Source organism: Nansenia antarctica (assembly GCF_963989245.1).
Source record: "Nansenia antarctica genome assembly, chromosome: 6".
NCBI lineage: Eukaryota > Metazoa > Chordata > Actinopteri > Argentiniformes > Microstomatidae > Nansenia > Nansenia antarctica.
Window position 1 is genome coordinate 23315001 of NC_137676.1, and position 21566 is coordinate 23336566.

The 21566-nt window shown below is 43.8% G+C and overlaps 1 protein-coding gene across 1 annotated transcript in view; it reads right to left on the reverse strand.

The window, feature by feature from the left end:
- Nucleotides 1-21566, reverse strand: part of lama2 (laminin, alpha 2) — a gene marked incomplete at both ends in the record, with an annotated part of 430348 nt that overhangs the window by 242064 nt on the left and 166718 nt on the right. Inside the window, one exon of the mRNA XM_080534306.1 lies at nt 10620-10709. Within this exon, the coding sequence (XP_080390432.1) occupies nt 10620-10709 (90 nt within the window). The remainder of the gene's footprint in view (nt 1-10619; nt 10710-21566) is intronic.

A 21566-nucleotide genomic window follows, 5' to 3' on the forward strand; every position in this document is an offset into this window, starting at 1 on the left:
GTGCATGCTTGCTTGCTTGCGTGTGTGTGTATGAGTGTGTGTCTTTGTCTGTGCGCGCCTGTGTGTGTGTGTGTGTGTATGTGTGTGTATGTGTGTGTATGTGTGTGTGTGTGTGTGTGTGTGTGTGTGTGCTCAAGGGAGAAACCCATTCCTCATGGATCACGCTGCAGCGAGTCGCCTGAGTGGAGGTGAGAACCATGAAGGAGCTGCGTGTTCCAGCATTAATAAAGGACATATCACACACACACACACACACACAGATGCACACACACGCACACACACACACACACACACACACACACACACACACACACACACAGGCGCGCACAGACAAATACACACACACACACACACACACAAACAGATGCCCACACACACACACACACACACACACACACACACACACAGACACGCAAGCATGCACACACACACACACACACACACACACACACACACACACAGCGGCAGCAGAAGTGTACTGTAGTAAGCGTGTGTGTTAGGCGTGTCAGTGCGAGGTCAGGGCGGTCCGCTGCTCTGTGTCAGGGGCGGTTACAGGACGGCAGAGAGGAGTGCTAATTGACTCACACACACACACACACACACACACACACACACACAATAACACACACTCTGCTACGGCTCAGCTTCTCCGCCGGAGGAGAGAGAATCACAATAACACACGTGAGGCACTCACACACACTCACACACACACACACACACACACACACAGAGACGCCCTCCAGACAAACTCCCTTCAGGCCTGCTATTGACCGCTTCACGAACGAGGAGGAGAGGAAGACGGAGGGAGGGAGGGAGAGAGAGAGAGAAGGTGGGGATGAGGGAGAGAGGGGGGATAAGGGAGAGAGGGGGGGATAAGGGAGAGATAGGGGGAGAGAGGGGGAGAGAGGGGGAGAGAGAGAGGGAGAGAGAGAGAGAGAGGAAGATAGAGAGAGGGGGAGAGAGAGAGAGAGGGGGGGAGAGAGAGGGGGAGAGAGAGAGGAAGATAGAGAGAGGGGGAGAGAGAGAGAGAGAGAGAGGGAGAGAGAGAGAGGGGGGGAGAGAGAGAGAGGGTGAGAGAGAGAGGGGGGGAGAGAGAGAGGGGGAGAGAGAGATGAAGATAGAGAGAGGGGGAGAAAGAGAATAATGCATGCAGTGCAGAAATTGGAACCATCAAAAAATGGAGCCGTTAAATACTACAGCCACCTAAAAGGAAGCGCTGCCCAACCCGTCCATTACACCACCCCGGCCTGCCAGCAGCCCAGCCCAGCCAGCCGGGTCTGGGTCTCTGTCCCCAAACACAACCAGACCCCCACAGACCCCCACAGCAGCAACACCATCAGACCCCACCAAAATCTGGAGAAAATGAAACGAAAATGATTTGACACATTGGAAAGAATGAACCAAAATAAATAAATAATAAACAGCTTTCTTGCCCTTAACAGAGAGGGCAGTATGCCTGACCACTGTGACTGACCACTGCGACTGACCACTGTGACTGACCACTGTGACTGACCACTGCGACTGACCACTGCGACTGACCACTGTGACTGACCACTGTGACTGACCACTGTGACTGACCACTGTGACCCTAGAACTAAGAGAGCCACTTCAGACTGTGTCTGTGTCCAGGCTGAGTAGAGAGGAGGCTATACGTGTGCCGTGTCCTGGCAGCTCTGTTTGTCACTTGTGTTTGACACCGTTCCTCATTCTGTTCCATGCATTACAATGAGCCTGTCCTCACGTTTCTACCTCTCCCAGCCTCCCCTGGCTGCTCCCCAACATGAATCACACAGACTCTGGTGTCTCTCTGTCTCTCTTGTTGCCACAGTACAGTACAGCATGTTGTTGTGCTGCAGTATGTGGTTGTATAATGGTTGTATGTGGTTGTATGATGGTTGTATGATGGTTGTATGATGGTTGTTCTATGGTTGTTCTATGGTTGTTCTATGGTTGTTCTATGGTTGTATTATGGTTGTTCTATGGTTGTTCTATGGTTGTTCTATGGTTGTATTATGGTTGTCATAAAGACAATGTCAAAAGCTGCTTTAAAAAAAATATGTTTATATTATATCAAGCTTTAATTAACAGACGACATTTTCATGTGTCGTTTTGACCAAAGTACCTCTCAAATGCTCCTCAGCAGCGCTGATCGATAAAAAACAACACTGTTGTTTGGAGGGAAATGTCCAGCCTACTCACTATTCGGTTGTTAAGTCGTGACGTGTTTCCGGGTCCAAAGTTGGCTGAGGCGCTCTCTTCAATAATAATAATAATTCATAATATTTATATAGCGCTTTTCCGAGGCTCAAAGACGCTGACAAATATGGGGAAAACGGGAAAGTGCTGCGTCCCTTGTTGTATGAATAGATCTGAGTCTAAAAAACGATTGAACTGTCATTCTACCACTTAAGTACACTGGTACTCTGGTGCGGGGAATTTCAGGTTTGGACCCGGAAATTGCTAAACGTCACGTTTGACGTCAGACTTAACAACCGAATAGGCCCGGTACTGTGTTCCAACTATTTTATTACTCTAAAATTCTTCCCAAGCACTGAGTCAACCAGTGGGACAACAGCACTGATTGCCATGGTGGTGATGAGTGGTGGGATGTCTGATGAGAAGTCCTTATAAGCCACGTTAAGGACATCAGGATCAGGCTGCTTTGTACAGTGAAGCTCCTGTGTGTTCAATTCAATTCAATTCAATTCAAATTAGGAAGAATCATTTGAACTATCTTTCATCCTGCTCTGAGGTGGTGAGGTTTCTTGTGTTTCCTCATAGACCTACAGGTAGCTCGGACCCTCATAGACCTACAGGTAGCTTGGACCCTCATAGACCTACAGGTAGCTCCTCATAGACCTACAAGTAGCTCATAGACCTACAGGTAGCTCATAGACCTACAGGCAGCTCGGACGCTCATTCTCCCTGTTCGCTGACCTTTATTTGATACTGGGGGACAATATCACATTATCATCTCATCACACTTAAAACTGGGTCATATTAGTCAAATTGTTATCAAATTAGCAAGATAAGGAATCCTCTGTGGTGGTTTATGTTAGGTAACATTACTAACATAAGTGATATGTAGCTACTAAGTGAGTAAGTTAACTTACCATCGTAATTATCGATGTAACTACCGACGTACAACTTGAAGCCCTTCTCTAGCTTACGCCTTGGTGCTGATGTCTCATGTTGAATTAAGCGGTGAACATCATTGATCGTTAGCTTAGGTTAGCTTAAGGTCTTGGAGACATCTCGGAGACAAACTCTGCTGCACGCCTCCTCTCAAACACCCGCTCCCGTGACCACATCACTCCTGTCCTCCACTCTCTCCACTGGCTCCCCATCAAAGAACGCATACAATTCAAAGTCCTCATCCTCACATACAAAGCCCTCCATAGCCTGGCCCCCCCCTACCTGACTGACCTCCTTCTCCCCCACCGCCCTACCCGTACCCTCCGATCCTCATCCATTGTTCCCCTCACTGTCCCACCCTCAAAACTCAAAGGCTTCGGTCACCGTGCCTTTTCACGAGCCGCACCCCGCCTCTGGAACTCTCTCCCTCAACCACTCAGAGACTCACCCTCACTCCTCACTTTTAAATCCCACCTCAAAACCTACCTGTTCTCCCACGCCTACAGCCTCCCCTACCCCTAGCCATCTCCCCCATCCCTGCCCCCCCCCCCCCCCCCCCCTGGACTTGCATACAACCTCCCCTATCCCTAACCTTCTCCCCTAACCCTCCCACCCCCCTCCCCCCATGGACATGCATACAACCTCCCCTTCCCCGTTCGTTAACTCTGTGTTCTATGTGCTCATGTTATCTGTTGCTTGTTGTTTCTGTGTTTTCCGTTTTTCCCATATTGTCAGCGTCTTTGAGCCTCGGAAAAGCGCTATATAAATCCAATGAATTATTATTATTATTATCTCGTGTAAAAAGCCATTTTTAAATTGAAGCCCTTCTCTAGCTTACGCCTTGGTGCTGATGTCTCATGTTGAATTAAGCGGTGAACATCATTGATCGTTAGCTTAGGTTAGCTTAAGGTCTTGGAGACATCTCGTGTAAAAAGCCATTTTTAAAGTCACTCAAACCGACCGGCGTCGAAAAGCGGAAATGATTGCGCTTACTGACCTCAAACCGGAAATCATACAACGTCGTATTATGCAACTAGCCTATTAAACTGATTCTGATAACAGCATCCTGCTCTCCTCTGAGATGAGAGACAGACAGGGACAACCATGAGAGAGAGACAGGTGTTAGCATGAGAGAGAGACAGGTGTTAGCATGAGAGAGAGACAGGTACAACCATGAGAGAGAGACAGTTGTTAGCATGAGAGAGACAGGTGTTAGCATGAGAGAGAGACAGGTACAACCATGAGAGAGAGACAGGTACAACCATGAGAGAGAGACAGTTGTTAGCATGAGAGAGACAGGTGTTAGCATGAGAGAGAGACAGGTACAACCATGAGAGAGAGACAGTTGTTAGCATGAGAGAGACAGGTGTTAGCATGAGAGAGAGACAGGTACAACCATGAGAGAGAGACAGGTACAACCATGAGAGAGAGACAGGTGTTAGCATGAGAGAGAGACAGGTACAACCATGAGAGAGAGTACATGGGGATCTATAGGAATGTAAGAAAACCCACATGGGACATTAGAGGTAGGACGAGCCTCAACCCTTTCTCTTAGGCTCTATAATGACAGCCAGATGCACAAACACACACACACACACACACACACACACACACACACACACACACACACACACACACACACACACGCGCGCGCACACACAGAGTGTAAATGCCACACATTGCTTTCATAAAAACCACTTCTTAAATCAAACCAGATCAAGTATTCAGACAGGTCTGCAGACAACAATGGTGAAGTGTTTTTTTTTACTGCAGGGAGTAGGGGTGGTTGTGTGTGTGTGTGTGTGTGTGTGTGTGTGTGTGTGTGTGTGTGTGTGTGTGTGTGTGTCGTGTTAAAGGACAGACATGATCTGAGAAGTCTAATTCTTTACATTTAGCAGGCTAACTCTTGACAGTCCGTTTGTCTCTTTCCAGTTAAATGCGAGAGCGGTTGTGCAGCTGTTGTTTACTTACAAAATTCCATGGATGTGATCAGACAGTGACCTCATACCTTTTGGGGGGTTTTGTACATGTTTTCTGATGGACTAACATGGCCGGGGCCCCCTGGTGGGCAGTCACAGTAACATGTGACATAGGGTCATGGTTAGAGTTACCATTACAGGTGCAACATTTCAGAAACCTTTCCAAACCAGTTCTTTTTTCCAAACCAGTAATTTTGGGAATCTATGGGTACTTTTGGAAATGACCTGAAATTGTTTGGTATTGTGTAAAGAACACTCTGTAAAATGTGACACGGTTTCATTAAAAGGTCAGCATCTCGGCAATTGTGAAAGCTCGCAATCGAGCCAAACAAGTCTTGTTGTGAAAAAAAATGTTTTCCGGTTTTTGGCATAGGACGAAAATGAGCGATGAGCGATGAGGAACCCACTCGATATCATATCCAACAGTTTTACATTCACTAAATACCTACAGATAGTTATCAAAATCGGGTGGGGGGTATTAGTGTGGCAGTGTGTGTAGCCACGCCCACCCCAGCTGTATGTAAGGAGCCATGTGCGTGTGGACCTGTTTGTTGACAAGTTTACAAGATGGAGGCTGAAGCTCTCGCTAATGCTATCAACAGAAGTGCATAAGCAGGCAGAAATATCGACAGTGGGCAATTAATGAATTCCTTAATATTGGACTATACATAATGAGAACTCCGAACAGGAACTCTGAACGGGAACGAAGAAGACAACGGAATGTCAGACATTGAATTGCCACTATGCATGGCACAGTCGTCTGCAGACAGACCTTCTCCTGTGTTCTTGGGTAAGTTTTAGTGAGTTACATGCGTTATTTACTAGGATTTTGTGTTGTTTACTTAGGATAGCCAAACAGTTATTTGTTGTTTTGTGAGTAAGGTAGATAGCGCCTTTGTTAGCATCAGTTATCAAACCACTGAAACTGTGCTCACCACAATCATGCCACCCCTCTACAAAACTAATAGGAGATGGTGCGAGGAAGAAATAGGTTGTCAAAGATAAAACATAATAAATTAATACATTTGTTGCAGACCTACTAAACATGCAACATACTGTAATATGTTTCATGGACCATTTTAGTGTGTTTGTGTGTACCAGCTAGCCAAACAAGTGTTAGCTTGTTAGCTAGCTAGGTAGCTTTGTCAGAGATATAATAGATTATAGAAAAAGTAAATGTTTTTGTAATGAACGGTAATGTTGTGTGGAATCAAAGATAATGATTAATTCATTGATATGTAGATTTGCTGTAGAATAATACTGTGAATTGAAATTATTTCACTAGCCTACTTCTTACAATACAAGTACAATACACTGAGAGTCTATGGAAAACCTACACTAGAGAAGTGTCCACACCTCTGACCTGAAATGTGTGTTACAGAATGAGGAGGTGAGAGGTTCTGAGAGATGACACCTTGATGTGAGTCACCAGCACTTCAGGTATTTGTCAATGTCATTGTATAAGCAATTCTATTTTATGAAGATAGTAGTAGGCTATTTCATAAAAGTGGTGTTGGTAACAGTGGGCAATCATTTTAAATGTACTGTATTCTTTTTTTATTACAGCTTTGATGCCCAGATGCGATGGGAAGGAACTACACAGAATTCCCACTAGATGCTTTATGGACTATAATGATAAATGCATACACACGGACACAACATTATTATTTTTTACCATTCTATTATTGTATTGCTCAATTGTATCTTGCCTAATTTTTTCCATTGCCATGAATTTTACTCTCTTGTACTTGTAATGGGATGTAATAAACCTTTGGCACACATGGCAATAAAAAAAATCATGAATCTTGAATTATTATTATTATTATTATTATTATTATTTTGCAATTTAAACATGTCATCCCTGCAAGTTTGTTACCTGAGGGTTAGCTGACAACCCCTCTGACAGATGACAGGTAGATAATGACAGGTAGTGTAATGGGGGAGTGGTTGTCTTGAGGGTGTGGTTGTCTTGAGGGAGTGATTAGGGTGGAGTTATTGTGTGTGTATACAGCTATTGTTCCCTACCATTACGTCTGTGAAAAATATGTGAAGACTTTGAACCTGGTTTTCTCAAAATGGTCATTACCATTAAAATATCCATGACTTCTTCAACTTGTTTCAGATTTCAATGTATGACACATCATTTTAAATCTACCCTTTCATAATCTGGAAAAAAATGAAAAATGATTTTGCCCTACTTGCGGACTTTTTAACCACGCCCTTTCACAAATGTATTTTCTATATTGCTTTTCTGTTTCTTGTCCCCCCACATTGTATTGCCCCAGAGTTGAGTGAATTTGAAATACATTAAATTAGGACTTTCTCCAACTGCCTGCTGTACATTGTCAAGGCAATACATATATATTTTTAAAACATTTACAAATGTATACAAATTTCAACCTTAGGAGAACCTGAATGCTTAAGTGGTATTTCATTCTGAAATCATGTGAACCATGATACACCCAGATGGATGAAGTTCAACTTTTGTGTAACTTGTTGAGGAACATTATGCATTCAAGCTAGTTTAGGAGTTCATGCAATCGGATTTTCAATGTTTTTATTTCTCCATTTCATTTTTAAATTATGTTTTATTAAACTTTATTTAACCAGGGAGACACATTGAGACCGAGGTCTCTTTTGCAGGTGTGCCTGTTTACAATACAAATATGATAACAAAACAACACAATGAAAAACAAAATACACTCATAAAGCAATCAGCTCTATGAGTTGGTCCCTAACCAAGGACTTAAAACTAGTGTTTGGGGCCAAGTCCAACCTCCGTCTACCGTGAAGATATCTCCATGTCTAAGGAGCACAGTAGCTTAAAGCAGTTTATGACCATGCTGTGGACCGGTGGGATGTTAAAAAGCAGCAGGCTCTTAGAGCGTACCTGATCACCAGTGGCTCGCCATAAAAGCAATGACGTGAGGTAAAACAGGAGTTTTAGAATAACTGCTTTATATACAAATTAAAATCCAATGATACTGTAACCTCTTCTCAAAGTCAAAGAAGCCCAACTCACAGACTGACACAAAAGCCTACTACTACTACCCCTAGAAATGAACCGCAGAGCAGAGTGATAAACCAAGTCTAGTGGTTTTACCATAACTGGGCCCAAATTCCTCATTTAATTAGATTATTTATTTGATTAGGGTTAGGGTTATTTTAATTATTGTTTACTTTATCGCCTTGTCATGTGTTGTATGTTATTCTGAACTATGATCTGAACATATCTACCGGTACACAAAACCTCACGGTGTTACCTATCAAATGGCATCCTGCTTCAGCATCTGATCATCCTCTTCAACTCTAGGCCCTATTTGACTAATTTCCGCCTAAAACCAAAACCCAAGACCCCCTAAACAAAACTAAATATAATTTCAAATGTTATAAGCAGTTTAGTTTGGGTCTTGTTTTTAGGCGGAAATTAGTCAAAGCCTAGAGTTGAAGAGGACCTGAGGCTGTCTGTGCATATCAATTGTTGAAAGCCGACCTAAGGAAGCTTTGTGTGCCAATAAGTTTGTAACACATTCTGATGATCTTCCCTAGTAAATGTCCTGTTTGACATTCCAGCATGTCGGAGGGTTGTTTGGGGAATGAGGGATTAACTTGAGAGTGTCTCCGCTGGCTGGCTCATTTCCGTGTTCATGTTTCCGCAAACATTTCCAAACTAAATAACAACCACACAGGTCCTTTGCTAGTTTCAAGGTCATTTAACTAAGACGAAAATAATTAACAATTAACTTCATTTTGAAGAAGTACCCTGCATTGAGCAAGGGGAGGGAGAGAGTAGACACTGTTCTGAATTTTCAGGGCCAATTCCCGTTGCAGTGAAAAGAGGGCGCAATCCTACATAATGCCTTTAACTCTCAAACTTTTGATACGTTTTTTCAACATGTATTTTAAAAGACAGTTTATCATCTATCCTAATGCAGGTGTAGACAACAGTATATAGTACATTCACAATTGTTCAAAGACAAACCAACAGTATTTATATAAACAGCAGTGGTCTTCGAATCAAACCTTGTGGAACACCTTTATTAACATAGAGAAAACTACACTGAACTCCATCTACATCCAGCCTATGCTGGAGGTCATTCTGAAACCAATTACATACCGGCTGGTCCAAACCAATGGCAGATAACCAACCTCCTATAACATAAAATAATGTTATAGGAGGGCCTGAACACCCATGTCAAAAGCCTCAGAGGTCAATACAGAGGTCAACCCTAACCCTAACCCTGCACAACGACATTCCATATCCAGAGAGATCACAATGTCATCTCTTAACAAGGGAGGCAGCAGGAGACTATGGGTGCTATGTCCCAACCTAAAACCTGACTGGTGAGCTTTTAAAATCCAATTTATTGATAAAAAAGGACCGCATCTGAGAATTGATCAGGGACTCCATTATCTTTGCAATGAGAAAAGGAGCTTTTGAGATAGGGCAGTAATTGCTCAAGTGGCTGGGATCAGCCCCCTTATGAAGAGAGAGAACACGTTGGCCATCTTCCACACTTTCAGGAGCGGGACCAGAGGGAACAGCCACGTTAAAAATACGAGCTGGAGGTTCAGCTTTTAAAAAAGAAGGGGGACAGAGAGGCAGAACAGAGTGCCAGCAGCTTAGCATACGGAATACAGGAAACACTGGGTAAGATCACATCCATACAGTTCATGTAGCAAAAAACCCTGTGCATCAAAATTCTTAAAAGCTACTAGCTTTTGAAATCATACAGGGATTAGACTTTGGCGGTTCCATATCTCTGTCTCAGACACACAATTGGGTTTTCCTGGGGTTGGTTTCCCAGGGTTTTGTCTAATGAGGTGGCGTGGGCTCGGATATTAATGGTGTCAGGTTCAGATCACTGCGTACGTCCTTAAGCATGTCTGATAAGCACGTCAACCCCCCCCCCTGGGTTGAGATCGGCCACAATTAACATTTCTGATACTGCGGAGAAGGAGAACAATTCAGAAAGCTTATCCAGAGCTCAGGTTTTAGCAAAGGGAGTGGGTGGGGGGAGGGGGGGGGCGGTAAGACCACTATCACTGGGAAACGAATGACATTACCTTGACACACTTAACACAAGGCATTCATACGGTTTGGGTATAATAAAGGAATTCAATACAGACATAGCTAAATAAGAGATAATCCCAGAAATGTCTTAACGTGTCTTAACGTCCCTCATCACAACGTCAGACCATGCATTGACAATTCTCCAAATCCCCCAAAATTTGCAGTGTTCCGAATGTTTGCAGGAAAGTTTTGAAATGAACCAGGAACGTTCATGAACTTTGGAACCCTAGTGACCGTGCTGTGCTTCCTATTGACCATGCTTACCTCTATGATGACCTCAGGGTGTGTGTGTGTGTGTGTGTGTGTGTGTGTGTGTCTCTTACCTCTATGATGACCTCAGGGTGTGTGTGTGTGTGTGTGTGTGTGTCTTACCTCTATGATGACCTCAGGGTGTGTGTGTGTGTGTGTGTGTGTGTGTGTGTGTGTCTTACCTCTATGATGACCTCAGGGTGGGGTGTGTCTCTGCTGGTGGTCTTGTTCTCTCTCTCTGTGTACACCAGGGTCCCTCCATAGGCTGCCAGCTGCAGACACACAACACACTACCTTAGCACTGTACACACACACACACACACACAGACACACAGACACACACACACACACCACACACACACACACACACACACACACACACACACACAGACACACACACACACACACACACACACACACACACAAAGGCATCGCAAAGGCACACACACACGAACTGGTTCAGTACCAGCATCGTTATGATGTCACAGGTAAAGACAACGACTGAAGCAGTAAAGCAGTTAAAGGGTTAAAGGCACGGTTGGAGATATCGCCCATGCATGCAGTACAGTAGGGTGGGGGGTTAAAGGCATTGTTTTATTAGTACTTAGATATATAATATAATTATGTAATATGGAGATGAAAACGGTCCGTAAAATGCACAACATTCTCCCCTCTGCCGCTCCCTGTTCCTGGAATGATCTAGAAGGGCCTTTAAAACCCGGTGATCTAGAACGATCTAGAATGATGGAGCAGGCCTCTAAACCTCACTGGAGGATGAAACGAGCTGCCACTGCCCACCAATCACACGCCTCCTCTGTGACATCATTATGAGCTGCGTGTGGCGGTCGTTAAGAGACAGGAGTTTATGGTGGTACTCTTCCCTCGCTCTCTCTCTCTCCCCATCATTCTCCCTCTCTCTCTCCTTCTCTCTCTCTCTCTCTCTCTCTCTATGTCACGTTAAATAATTGTTCTTGTATGATTCATTCATCCCTGGAGACATCCTCTCACACTCCCTTATTTTCTCACTCACTCTCTCTCTCTCTATCTCTTTCTCTACCCCTCTCACTCACTCTCTCTCCCTCTCTGTCTCTCCATACACAGATAATCACTACAGGCCATGAGTAATAAAAAGTAAAACAACCATCCTTAACGGAGGTGTTTAGTGAACCAGGCTCAGAACAAGCTTCAGTTCAGCAGGCTAACAAAGTCTTAGGGTGCATCGAAAACCCAAGTTTGAAGGCATTGTAAAATGGGACACGATTTCCACGTCTTTCTCGAATGTCGGTCGACTGTTTGGTTGAGCAGACACTGTTTATCTCTGCCTCTCATCCTCCTCTAGCTGCCTTTGTTTCTCTCTATGTGTGTGTGTTCCCTCTCTCTTCTGTTCTGTCTGTTGTTCTCTCTCTTTTGAGAGGTGAAGTGAATTGTGGGTGGGAGGACAGACAGACAGACACACACACACACACGCACGCACACACACACACGTCCTTCGGTTAATGGCATCAGGAACATCAGCCTATTAAACACACTCCCACATCAATAACTCATCACTGTCTCATTGGGGTCTTATTGTCACAAAACAACACACACACGCACGCACACACATACTTACACACATACTCACACACACACACACACACACACATCTCTTACAATCCCTCTTGAGGCAGGATTGCTGAAGAGTGATAAACAGTTTGTCTACATAACAACAATGAGTTACAATAGCCTGAGAGAGGAGGGGAGACTAGAGATCTACTTATTACAAAACAGGGAAGGACAGTGTGTGTGTGTGTGTGTGTGTGTGTGTGTGTGTGTGTGTGTGTGTGTGTGTGATCAGAGGGGATCATTGTATCCATGTTTCAGGAAATGAGGACCAGGCCGTTGGCTGAGACTTTTAAAACAAGACTCTCCCCATGACACCGTGGGACCCGCTCCAATACCCCTCACATATGTGTGTGTGTGTGTGTGTGTGTGTGTGTGTGTGTGTGTGTGTGTGTGTGTATGTGTGTGGGTGTTACTGGCCTCTGGGTTGTTTATCTTCATAACCAGGAGGAAGCAGTGTGTGTTTACCCACCGCCGCCCCTCCCCCCCACCCACACACATGCACACACACAGGGAGGGAGACCACTAACCCGGGATAGAGGGGGTAGGGGTCTGGGTTCGTTTGTGCATGTGTGTGTGTGTGTGTGTGTGTGTATGGGTGTGTATGTGTGTGTGTATGTTTATCAGGGTTTCTGTTTGTCGGTAATAAGGTTTATTGGCCCACAAACCCCCTCCCCTTCCCCACACAAAAGCAGATAGATGTTGACGGCCACAGGGTCTGTCAGAAGGAAAACAAAGAGAGTTGAACCCAAACGGACCGGTGAACAGAGACACCCCAGACATGCCCGGGTCTGTTTGTCCTGTTGCCCCAGACTGGAGCCATTCAGGCTCATCTGATGTTCGTCTTCACCAGATAATGTTTGCTCATGATCATTTACTGTTGTTCTTAATCGGTTCCTTTTTCCTTGTTTGGCGCTGCTGAGGTTCTTAGTTGTGTTCGCTTTTAATCTGTTTTGCGCTGTATTGTACAGGACTTTGAGCTGCATTCTTATGTATGAAAGGTGATGTATAAATAAAGCTTATTATACAACAGTTAGTTCCGACCAAGTAATTTGATTGGACAAGAGGCATTCCATGAGTGCTGATATACAGTATAACAGCACTGGGACTTTTAACTATATATATCACTCAGAAATGACCATTAATACAAAGTAGCTAGCCTACAGATGTTTGTGTTCAGGTTACTAGGCAACAGTCCAGTTGCGGAACTATTTCTTGTTGACGGAGCCAAAATAAATGACAAAATGATTAAATAAACAAACAAATCATAATCTGTGGTCGTTTATTACTGTTAACTAATAAATTGTGCTGTAGAACTGTTGTATAAAAGCAATATCACACTGGAGGTCGTGCTGTTATACTGAATATCAGCAGGGCTGTGATTGGGTCGTAGGTACGAGGCCGCAGGCCGAGTAGGAAGACAATCACAGCCGTGCTGATATTCAGTATAACAGCACGACGTCCAGTGTGATATTGCTTTAATACAACAGACTCCCTCTTGTATGATATTGCTTAATTATTATTATTATTATTATCAACACACTCCCTCTTGTGTGATATTGCTTAATTATTATTATTATTATTATTATTATTAATTATTAATAATAATAATAATTCAGTGAGTATACGGTAGTCCTACTATTAAAATTGCATGTTCCGCGTGCTCGTACTGAGCTGGGCAAAAAAAGTGTTTAAGTACGCTGCCCCCTCTGCCTGGAATACTCTCCAGAAAGACTTAAAATTAAAAGAACTAATCAGTTATGATGCTTTCATAACGATTTTAAAGGTCTTAGAAGGTGAAAGTATTGGAAATTGTCATTGCTTTTAATTCAGTATCATTCTGTGCCCACCCAAACCTGCTTTTAATTTCTTGTTATTTTGTATTGTATCTTATCTTATCTTATTATCTGTGTATTGAATGTCTGCCTGTGTCCTTGTGCTGCCCCTCTTGGCCAGGTCCCTCTTGGAAAAGAGATTCCTTATCTCAATGAGGTCACCTGAGGTCACCTGGGTAAATAAAGGTTTGGTCTAGACTGACTTCCTGTCTAGCCCTCCCTCTAATGACGGCCTCCATGACAGAGCAGATCTGAATGTAGATGTTATTCTAACATGACAGAGCAGATCTGAATGTAGATGTTATTCTAACATGACAGAGCAGATCTGAATGTAGATGTTATTCTAACATGACAGAGGAGATCTAAATGTAGATGTTATTCTAACATGACAGAGCAGATCTGAATGTAGATGTTATTCTAACATGACACAGCAGATCTGAATGTAGATGTTATTCTAACATGACAGAGCAGATCTGAATGTAGATGTTATTCATTCTAACATGACAGAGCAGATCTGAATGTAGATGTTATTCTAACATGACAGAGCAGATCTGGATGTAGATGTTATTCTAACATGACAGAGCAGATCTGAATGTAAATGTTATTCTAACATGACAGAGGATATCTGAATGTAGATGTTATTCAAACATGACAGAGCAGATCTGAATGTAGATGTTATTCTAACATGACAGAGCAGATCTGAATGTAGATGTTATTCTAACATGACAGAGCAGATCTGAATGTAGATGTTATTCTAACATGACAGAGCAGATCTGAATGTAGATGTTATTCTAACATGACAGAGGAGATCTAAATGTAGATGTTATTCTAACATGACAGAGCAGATCTGAATGTAGATGTTATTCTAACGCTCTGAGAGATGTTCCACTGCTGAGGCTTGAAGAGTTCGTTGACACACCTGTAATGTTGGAGTGAATGACTGAACCTGGCATGAAGAACATGAAGAACATGATGATGAACATGATGATGATGAACATGACGATGATGATGATGATGATGATGATGATGAAGATGACGAAGATGATGATGAAGATGAAGAACATGATGATGATGATGATGAAGATGATGATGAAGGTGAAGAACATGATGATGAACATGATAATAATAATAATAATACATTTATTTTATATGGCGCCTTTCATGGCACTCAAGGTCGCCTTACAACAACAAATCTAAAAACAGCCACAAAATTCAAAACACAAAATACATAGGAATATACAGTATAAAACATAGCCAGCAGCAGAGCAGCACGGGAAAAGTAAGTCAACACGGGTATGCCTGCGTAAACAGGTGGGTTTTGAGGTGGGTTTTGAATGAGATGATAGAATCAATGTTCCTGATGTCGGGGGGAGGGAGTTCCAGAGGCGAGGGGCGGAGCGGCTGAAGGCTCTAAACCCCATGGTGGACAGACGGGCTGGGGGGACGGTCAGGTTGATGGAGGATGCAGACCTGAGGGACCGGGTGGGAATGTTGATGTGGAGGAGGTCGGACAGGTATGGAGGGGCGAGGTTATGGATGGCCTTGAAAGTATGGAGAAGGATTTTGTAGTCGATGCGGTGTTTGATGGGGAGCCAGTGGAGTTGGTGTAGAATGGGGGTGATGTGATTGATGACAGGGGTTCTGGTGACAATACGGGCAGCAGCGTTCTGGACCAGTTGGATCTTGTGGAGCAGTTTGTGGGGGAGACCAAAGAGAAGGGAGTTACAGTAATCTAGGCGGGAAGTGACGAGGGAGTGGACCAGGATTGCGGCGCTGTTGGGAGTGAGTGAAGGGCGGAGGCGGTTGATATTACGAAGATGGAAGTAAGCAGACCGGATGGTGTTGTTGACGTGGGAGTGGAATGAAAGGGTGCTGTCGAGGACGACACCCAGACTCTTAACCTGGGGGGAGGGGGAAACCAAGGAGTTGTCTATGTTGAGGGTGAAACTGGGGTGCTTGGTGAGTGTGGATTTGGAGCCAATGAGAATTACCTCTGTTTTATTACTGTTTAGTTTGAGGAGATTTGAAGTGAACCAGGATTTAAGTTCATGTAGACAGGCACAGAGGGAGGAGGGAGGGAGGGTGGAAGTGGGTTTGGAGGAAACGTAGAGCTGGGTGTCGTCCGCATAACAGTGGAAATGGATGTTGTATTTACGGAAAATCAGACCAAGTGGGAGGAGGTAGATGATGAAGAGGATAGGGCCAAGGACAGAGCCCTGGGGAACACCAGAGGAGAGGGGGGCCGGATGGGATGTGAATGATTTTAACTGTATAAACTGAGTGCGGCCAGAGAGATAGGAATGGAACCAGTGTAGAGGGGTGTCAGATATACCAATGGAGGCTAAACGGTTAAGGAGGGTGGAGTGCGATATAGTATCGAAAGCGGCGCTCAGATCGAGTAGGATGAGGATGGATAAGAGTCCGGAGTCAGCTGCCATCATTGGAGGTCATTTGTGATTTTGAGGAGGGCTGTTTCTGTGCTATGAAGGGGTCGGAAGCCAGACTGGAACTGTTCGTAGAGGTTATTGTTAGAGAGATGAGTATGAATCTGTAAAGCCACCACTTTTTCCAAGATTTTTGAAAGAAATGGCAGGTTGGAGATGGGACGGAGGTTATTGAAGATGTTGGGGTCTGAACCAGGTTTCTTCAGAATTGGTGTTACAGCTGCGGATTTGAAAGATGATGGGACAGAACCAGAGGTGAGGGAGGAATGGATGATTGTAGTTATCAGGGGCAGGAGAGAGGGGAGGGAGGCTATGACCAGGGAGGAGGGCAGGGGGTCAAGTTGGCAGGTGGATGGCTTGGATTTCCGGATGAGTTTAGATAAATCGGCATGATGATGATGATGATGATGATGATGAAGATGATGAACATGATGAACATGATGATGAAGAACATGATGATGAACATGATGATGATGATGATGAAGATGATGAAGATGATGATCATGATGATGAAGATGATGAAGAACATGATGATGAAGATGATGATGAAGATGATGATGAACATGATGATGATGATGATGAACATGATGATGACATGATGATGATGAAGATGATGATGAACACGATGATGATGATGATGAAGAAGATGATGATGAACATGATGATGAACATGATGATGATGATGATGATGAACATGATGAACATGATGATGAAGAACATGATGATGAACATGATGATGATGATGATGATGATCATGATGATGAAGACGATGAAGAACACGATGATGAAGATGATGATGAAGATGATGATGAACATGATGATGAAGATGATGATGAAGATGATGACGAACATGATGATGAACATGATGATGAACATGATGATGAAGATGATGAACACGATGATGAAGATGATGATGAATATGATGATGAACATGGCTGTGTAATGACCATGACATGACCAAGACATGACAATGACCATGACATGACCAAGACATCACCATGACCATGACATGACCATGACCATGACATGACCATGACATGACCATGACCATGACATTACTATGACATTACCATGACATTACTATGACCATGACATGACCACGTGGTAGTTGATGTTGAAATGTTTGATGACTGAAAGCTTGCAATAAAACAATGTTTTTTGCACAGATTTGAGTGTGCAGATGCTGCTTTTTTCACTCTAGTTGATAGTCTTCAGCTGCAGCACCTCAGCTAAGTCTGATAACGGATGAGCGGTGGTACTTTCACTATTTTGAAATGTCTGATGTTATCATGCGGGAGGTCTGTGTCCTGTCATTGTGAGAAATGTCTCTCTCTCTCTCTCCCTCTCCCTCTCTCTCTTTCTCTCTCTCCTTGTCTCTCCTCTCTCTCTCTCCCTCTCCCTTTCTCTTTCTCTCTCCCCTTGTCTCTCTCTCTCTCTCCCTCTCCCCCTCTCTCTGTCTCTCTCCCTCTCTCTCTCTCTCTCTCTCTCTGTCTCTCTCTCTCTCTCTCTCTCTCTCTCTCTGTGCATGTAATCTAGTCTCCTGACAGCTGTACTGTATATGCGCCGCTTTCATGACATGTCACAAGTGGCAGGATGCAGTGTTTTGATTTCCCATCAAACGTCCCTCTGTCATGTTGGCATGACAACATGGTCTGACTGTACAATCTTACAGGCTGATTTCTATCCTGTTTACATGAAGGACTATAATCCAAACATGGCTTCTGCCATTCGGAGCACCGTGCGTGGAATCCCATTACAAACCCAATGCATATACAGTAGATACAGTATCTGGTACATTTCTCAAATGTCCAGTAAATGAAAATGTTGTCAGTCACGGTGTGTGTGTGTGTGGAGGGCCAACATTGGGGTTTAGCAGCAAGCACATCTGCTCAGCCCTAACTGACCCCATGGTCACAAGTCCAAGAGTCCAGGTCTGGGACAATGACCAGCGCACACACACACACACACACAAACGCACATGCACACAGAAACGCACACGCACATACACTGACACACACACAACCCCCCCACCCCCCCCCCCCCCGTCTCATCACAAACACACACACACACACACACACGCACACACACATACACACACACACACATACACATACACACACACACACACACACAATCCCTTGCTTGTTTGTCCATCTGGAACTAATACCATGTGTTAGCAGGGCTTCCCAGCTACATGTCCCCCAGCAGTGTGTAGTGTGTGTGCAGTGTGTAACGTGTGTGCAGTGTGTAGTGTGTGTGCAGTGTGTAACGTGTGTGTGCAGTATGTAGTGTGTGTGCAGTGTGCAGTGTGTGTGCAGCATGGGCGTCAGCAGCTTTTTGAATGTGGGGGGGACCCTTATTTTTCGGGGGGTCTGGGGGTCCTCCCCCCGAATTTTTTAAAATAGTAGATTCAATTTCCTGCATTCTGGTGCGTTTTACACCCAAAATAATCTCCCTCTTTCTTTGTTTTTCCTTGGAGCTGGCAGGGTCTGCAATTACTGACTACTATTATGTTTTGGTTTAACTTACAGAGGCCTGACACTGACACTGGGCACTTTTTAGGTACTTTATATGAAGATTCAAAAAGAATCAAAGAGTGAATTAGAAAAGAATGAGGTAACTTTGAGTCAACAAATTGAATAAAAAGTTATGAGGAAACATAAAATATGTACCTAGGCTACTCAGAGCCTATTACAATCAAACTTAGCCCTCTTCAGTGCATTGCAGAACATACAACTATAACAAAACAAAAAATCAAAGAGTGAATTAGAAAAGAATGAGGTAACTTTGAGTCAACAAATTGAAAAAAAAGTTATGAGGAAACATAAAATATGTACCTAGCCTACTCAGAGCCTATTACAATCAAACTTAGCCCTCTTCAGTGCATTGCAGAACATTCAACTATAACTCAATACAACCTGTTAAAGACTTGCTTTTACTCCATTCTTTCCCCAAACTTTCAAAGATTCCCCTTTTTTGTCCTTTCATTAAATGTTCCATATCTCCTCCTATAATCATATTTCTCCTCTATTATCTGTACCATGCATAGAGCAGGATTTCTACAATTAGAACATAAGACATCATACAAAGGCTCCAAAAGTGTGACCTCTTTTGTCATTTGCAGACACAAATGACTGGCAAATCTCCTTTAAGTCAAGTTTGTCAAGATGCTCTTGGTGGATGTGGCAAACAGCCACATTGTTCAAGCGCTTTTGAGACATTGAAGAGCGCAGCCACGTCTTGAGCCTTCTTAAGGCACTAAAACTTCTCTCAGCCTCTGCTGAGGAGCATGGCACAACAAGAAGAAGCCTGACCAACACCTCTACTTGAGTGAACAGACCTCGAACCTCTGGCAGCATAGCTCTCAGTGTATCCACCACTTCACTGACTGTGCTGCAGGGATACTGAAGTTTGAACATGGCTAGCTGTACCTCTAATGAATGACGGTCTAGTTCTGGGTACGAACGGACCACATCCACATCCTCCACCTTTCCAGTTATTAACACTATTTCCAGTAGACTGAGTGTTTCGAAGCTGCTTTGGTCAAAGCGCCTTGTCAACTGGATCTCCACTACATCCAGCATATTTAATAATAATAATAATAAGCAATGCTACATTTTCCTTAACTGCCTGTCACCTTTCAGCACTTTTACCTCAGCAACAGAGCTGTCTCCACTGCGAGTGCCTGCTGCCCCTGCCTCTGACTCACTCTCACTCTCAACCACCTATATCAGGAGAAATGGGGATGCATTGAGCACTTGTTCATATTGTTTTTCTCTAATAGAACATTTGACATAGAAATACAATCATCAATACAAAAAATACAATCACAAGCATTTTAGAAATAGAAAAATAAATGGAACAGGTGTTTTCTTCTTCTTTTTTTAACCCTAGCTCAAGCAATCAGATGCAAAATTTATTCTTTGGGTGGGTGCAATGGCCAAATTAAATAGTGCAAATGCTCAGGGCAATGAACACGGGCAGGAGATGCAATAATGACAGGACAGGTAAGCACTGTGAGGTGTTTGTCGCCATTCTGTGCTTTTGATGACATTTCGCCTGTGTCTGTTCTGCATTTAAACATGTCTAACCGCACTAGTAATGCCTAACAAAACTGCTAGTGCCATATAGCTGATCTAGCTCGTATTTGGTTGCTAGTAGGCTATGCTAATTCTATTGCTAATACAGAGAATGTCTCATAAGGTGCTAACATTCTTATCAGAAAAGCTGGCTGTGTTTGACCTTGGGAGAACGCAATGTTGCTGTTTGGCCACTCACGGGAAAACTTGGATGACTTTGACTTACTTTTCTCTTCTTAGAAAAAAAAATCCTTATATCCATCTTGGTGGATGATCTAAATATCGTCTTGCCTCAGTCTGAATGTTTTGAATCTGCGTGCGTGTCTGATGCGGCTGCTGCCGTGTTAAAAACAGAAGTAAAACGCGGAGTGGATTTCTGGATATGGGCAATCCCCTACTCATAAAGTGGAACGGATTTGATTGTGAAGCAATGAAAATAACGCTGACCAGTCATGCAACATATTTTTGATGGCAAATGTGGGGGGGTCCAAACGACCTTGTTTCAAAGGTGGGGGGGGACACGTCCCCCCCCAAATATATGGTGGTGACGCCCATGGTGTGCAGTGTGTAGTGTGTGTGCAGTGTGTAGTGTGTGTGTACAGTGTGTAGTAGTGTGTGCAGTGTGTAGTGTGTGCAGTGTGTAGTGTGTGTGCAGTGTGTAGTGTGTGTGCAGTGTGTAGTAGTGTGTGCAGTGTGTAGTGTGTGTGCAGTGTGTAGTGTGTGTGCAGTGTGTAGTGTGTGTGCAGTGTGTAGTGTGTGTGTGTACAGGGTGTAGTAGTGTGTGCAGTGTGTGTGCAGTGTGTAGTAGTGTGTGCAGTGTGTAGTGTGTGTGCAGTGTGTTTGCAGTGTGTAGTGTGTGTGTGTAGTGTGCAGTGTGTAGTGTGTGTAGTGTGTAGTGTGTGTGTAGTGTGTGTGCAGTGTGTAGTGTGTGTGCAGTGTGTAGTGTGTGTGTGCAGTGTGTAGTGTGTGTAGTGTGTGTGCAGTGTGTAGTGTGTGTGCAGTGTGTGTGTAGTGTGTGTGCAGTGTGTAGTGTGTGTAGTGTGTAGTGTGTGTGCAGTGTGTAGTAGTGTGTGCAGTGTGTAGTGTGTGTGCAGTGTGTGTGCAGTGTGTAGTGTGTGTGTGCAGTGTGTAGTGTGTGTGTAGTGTGTAGTGTGTGTGCAGTGTGTGTG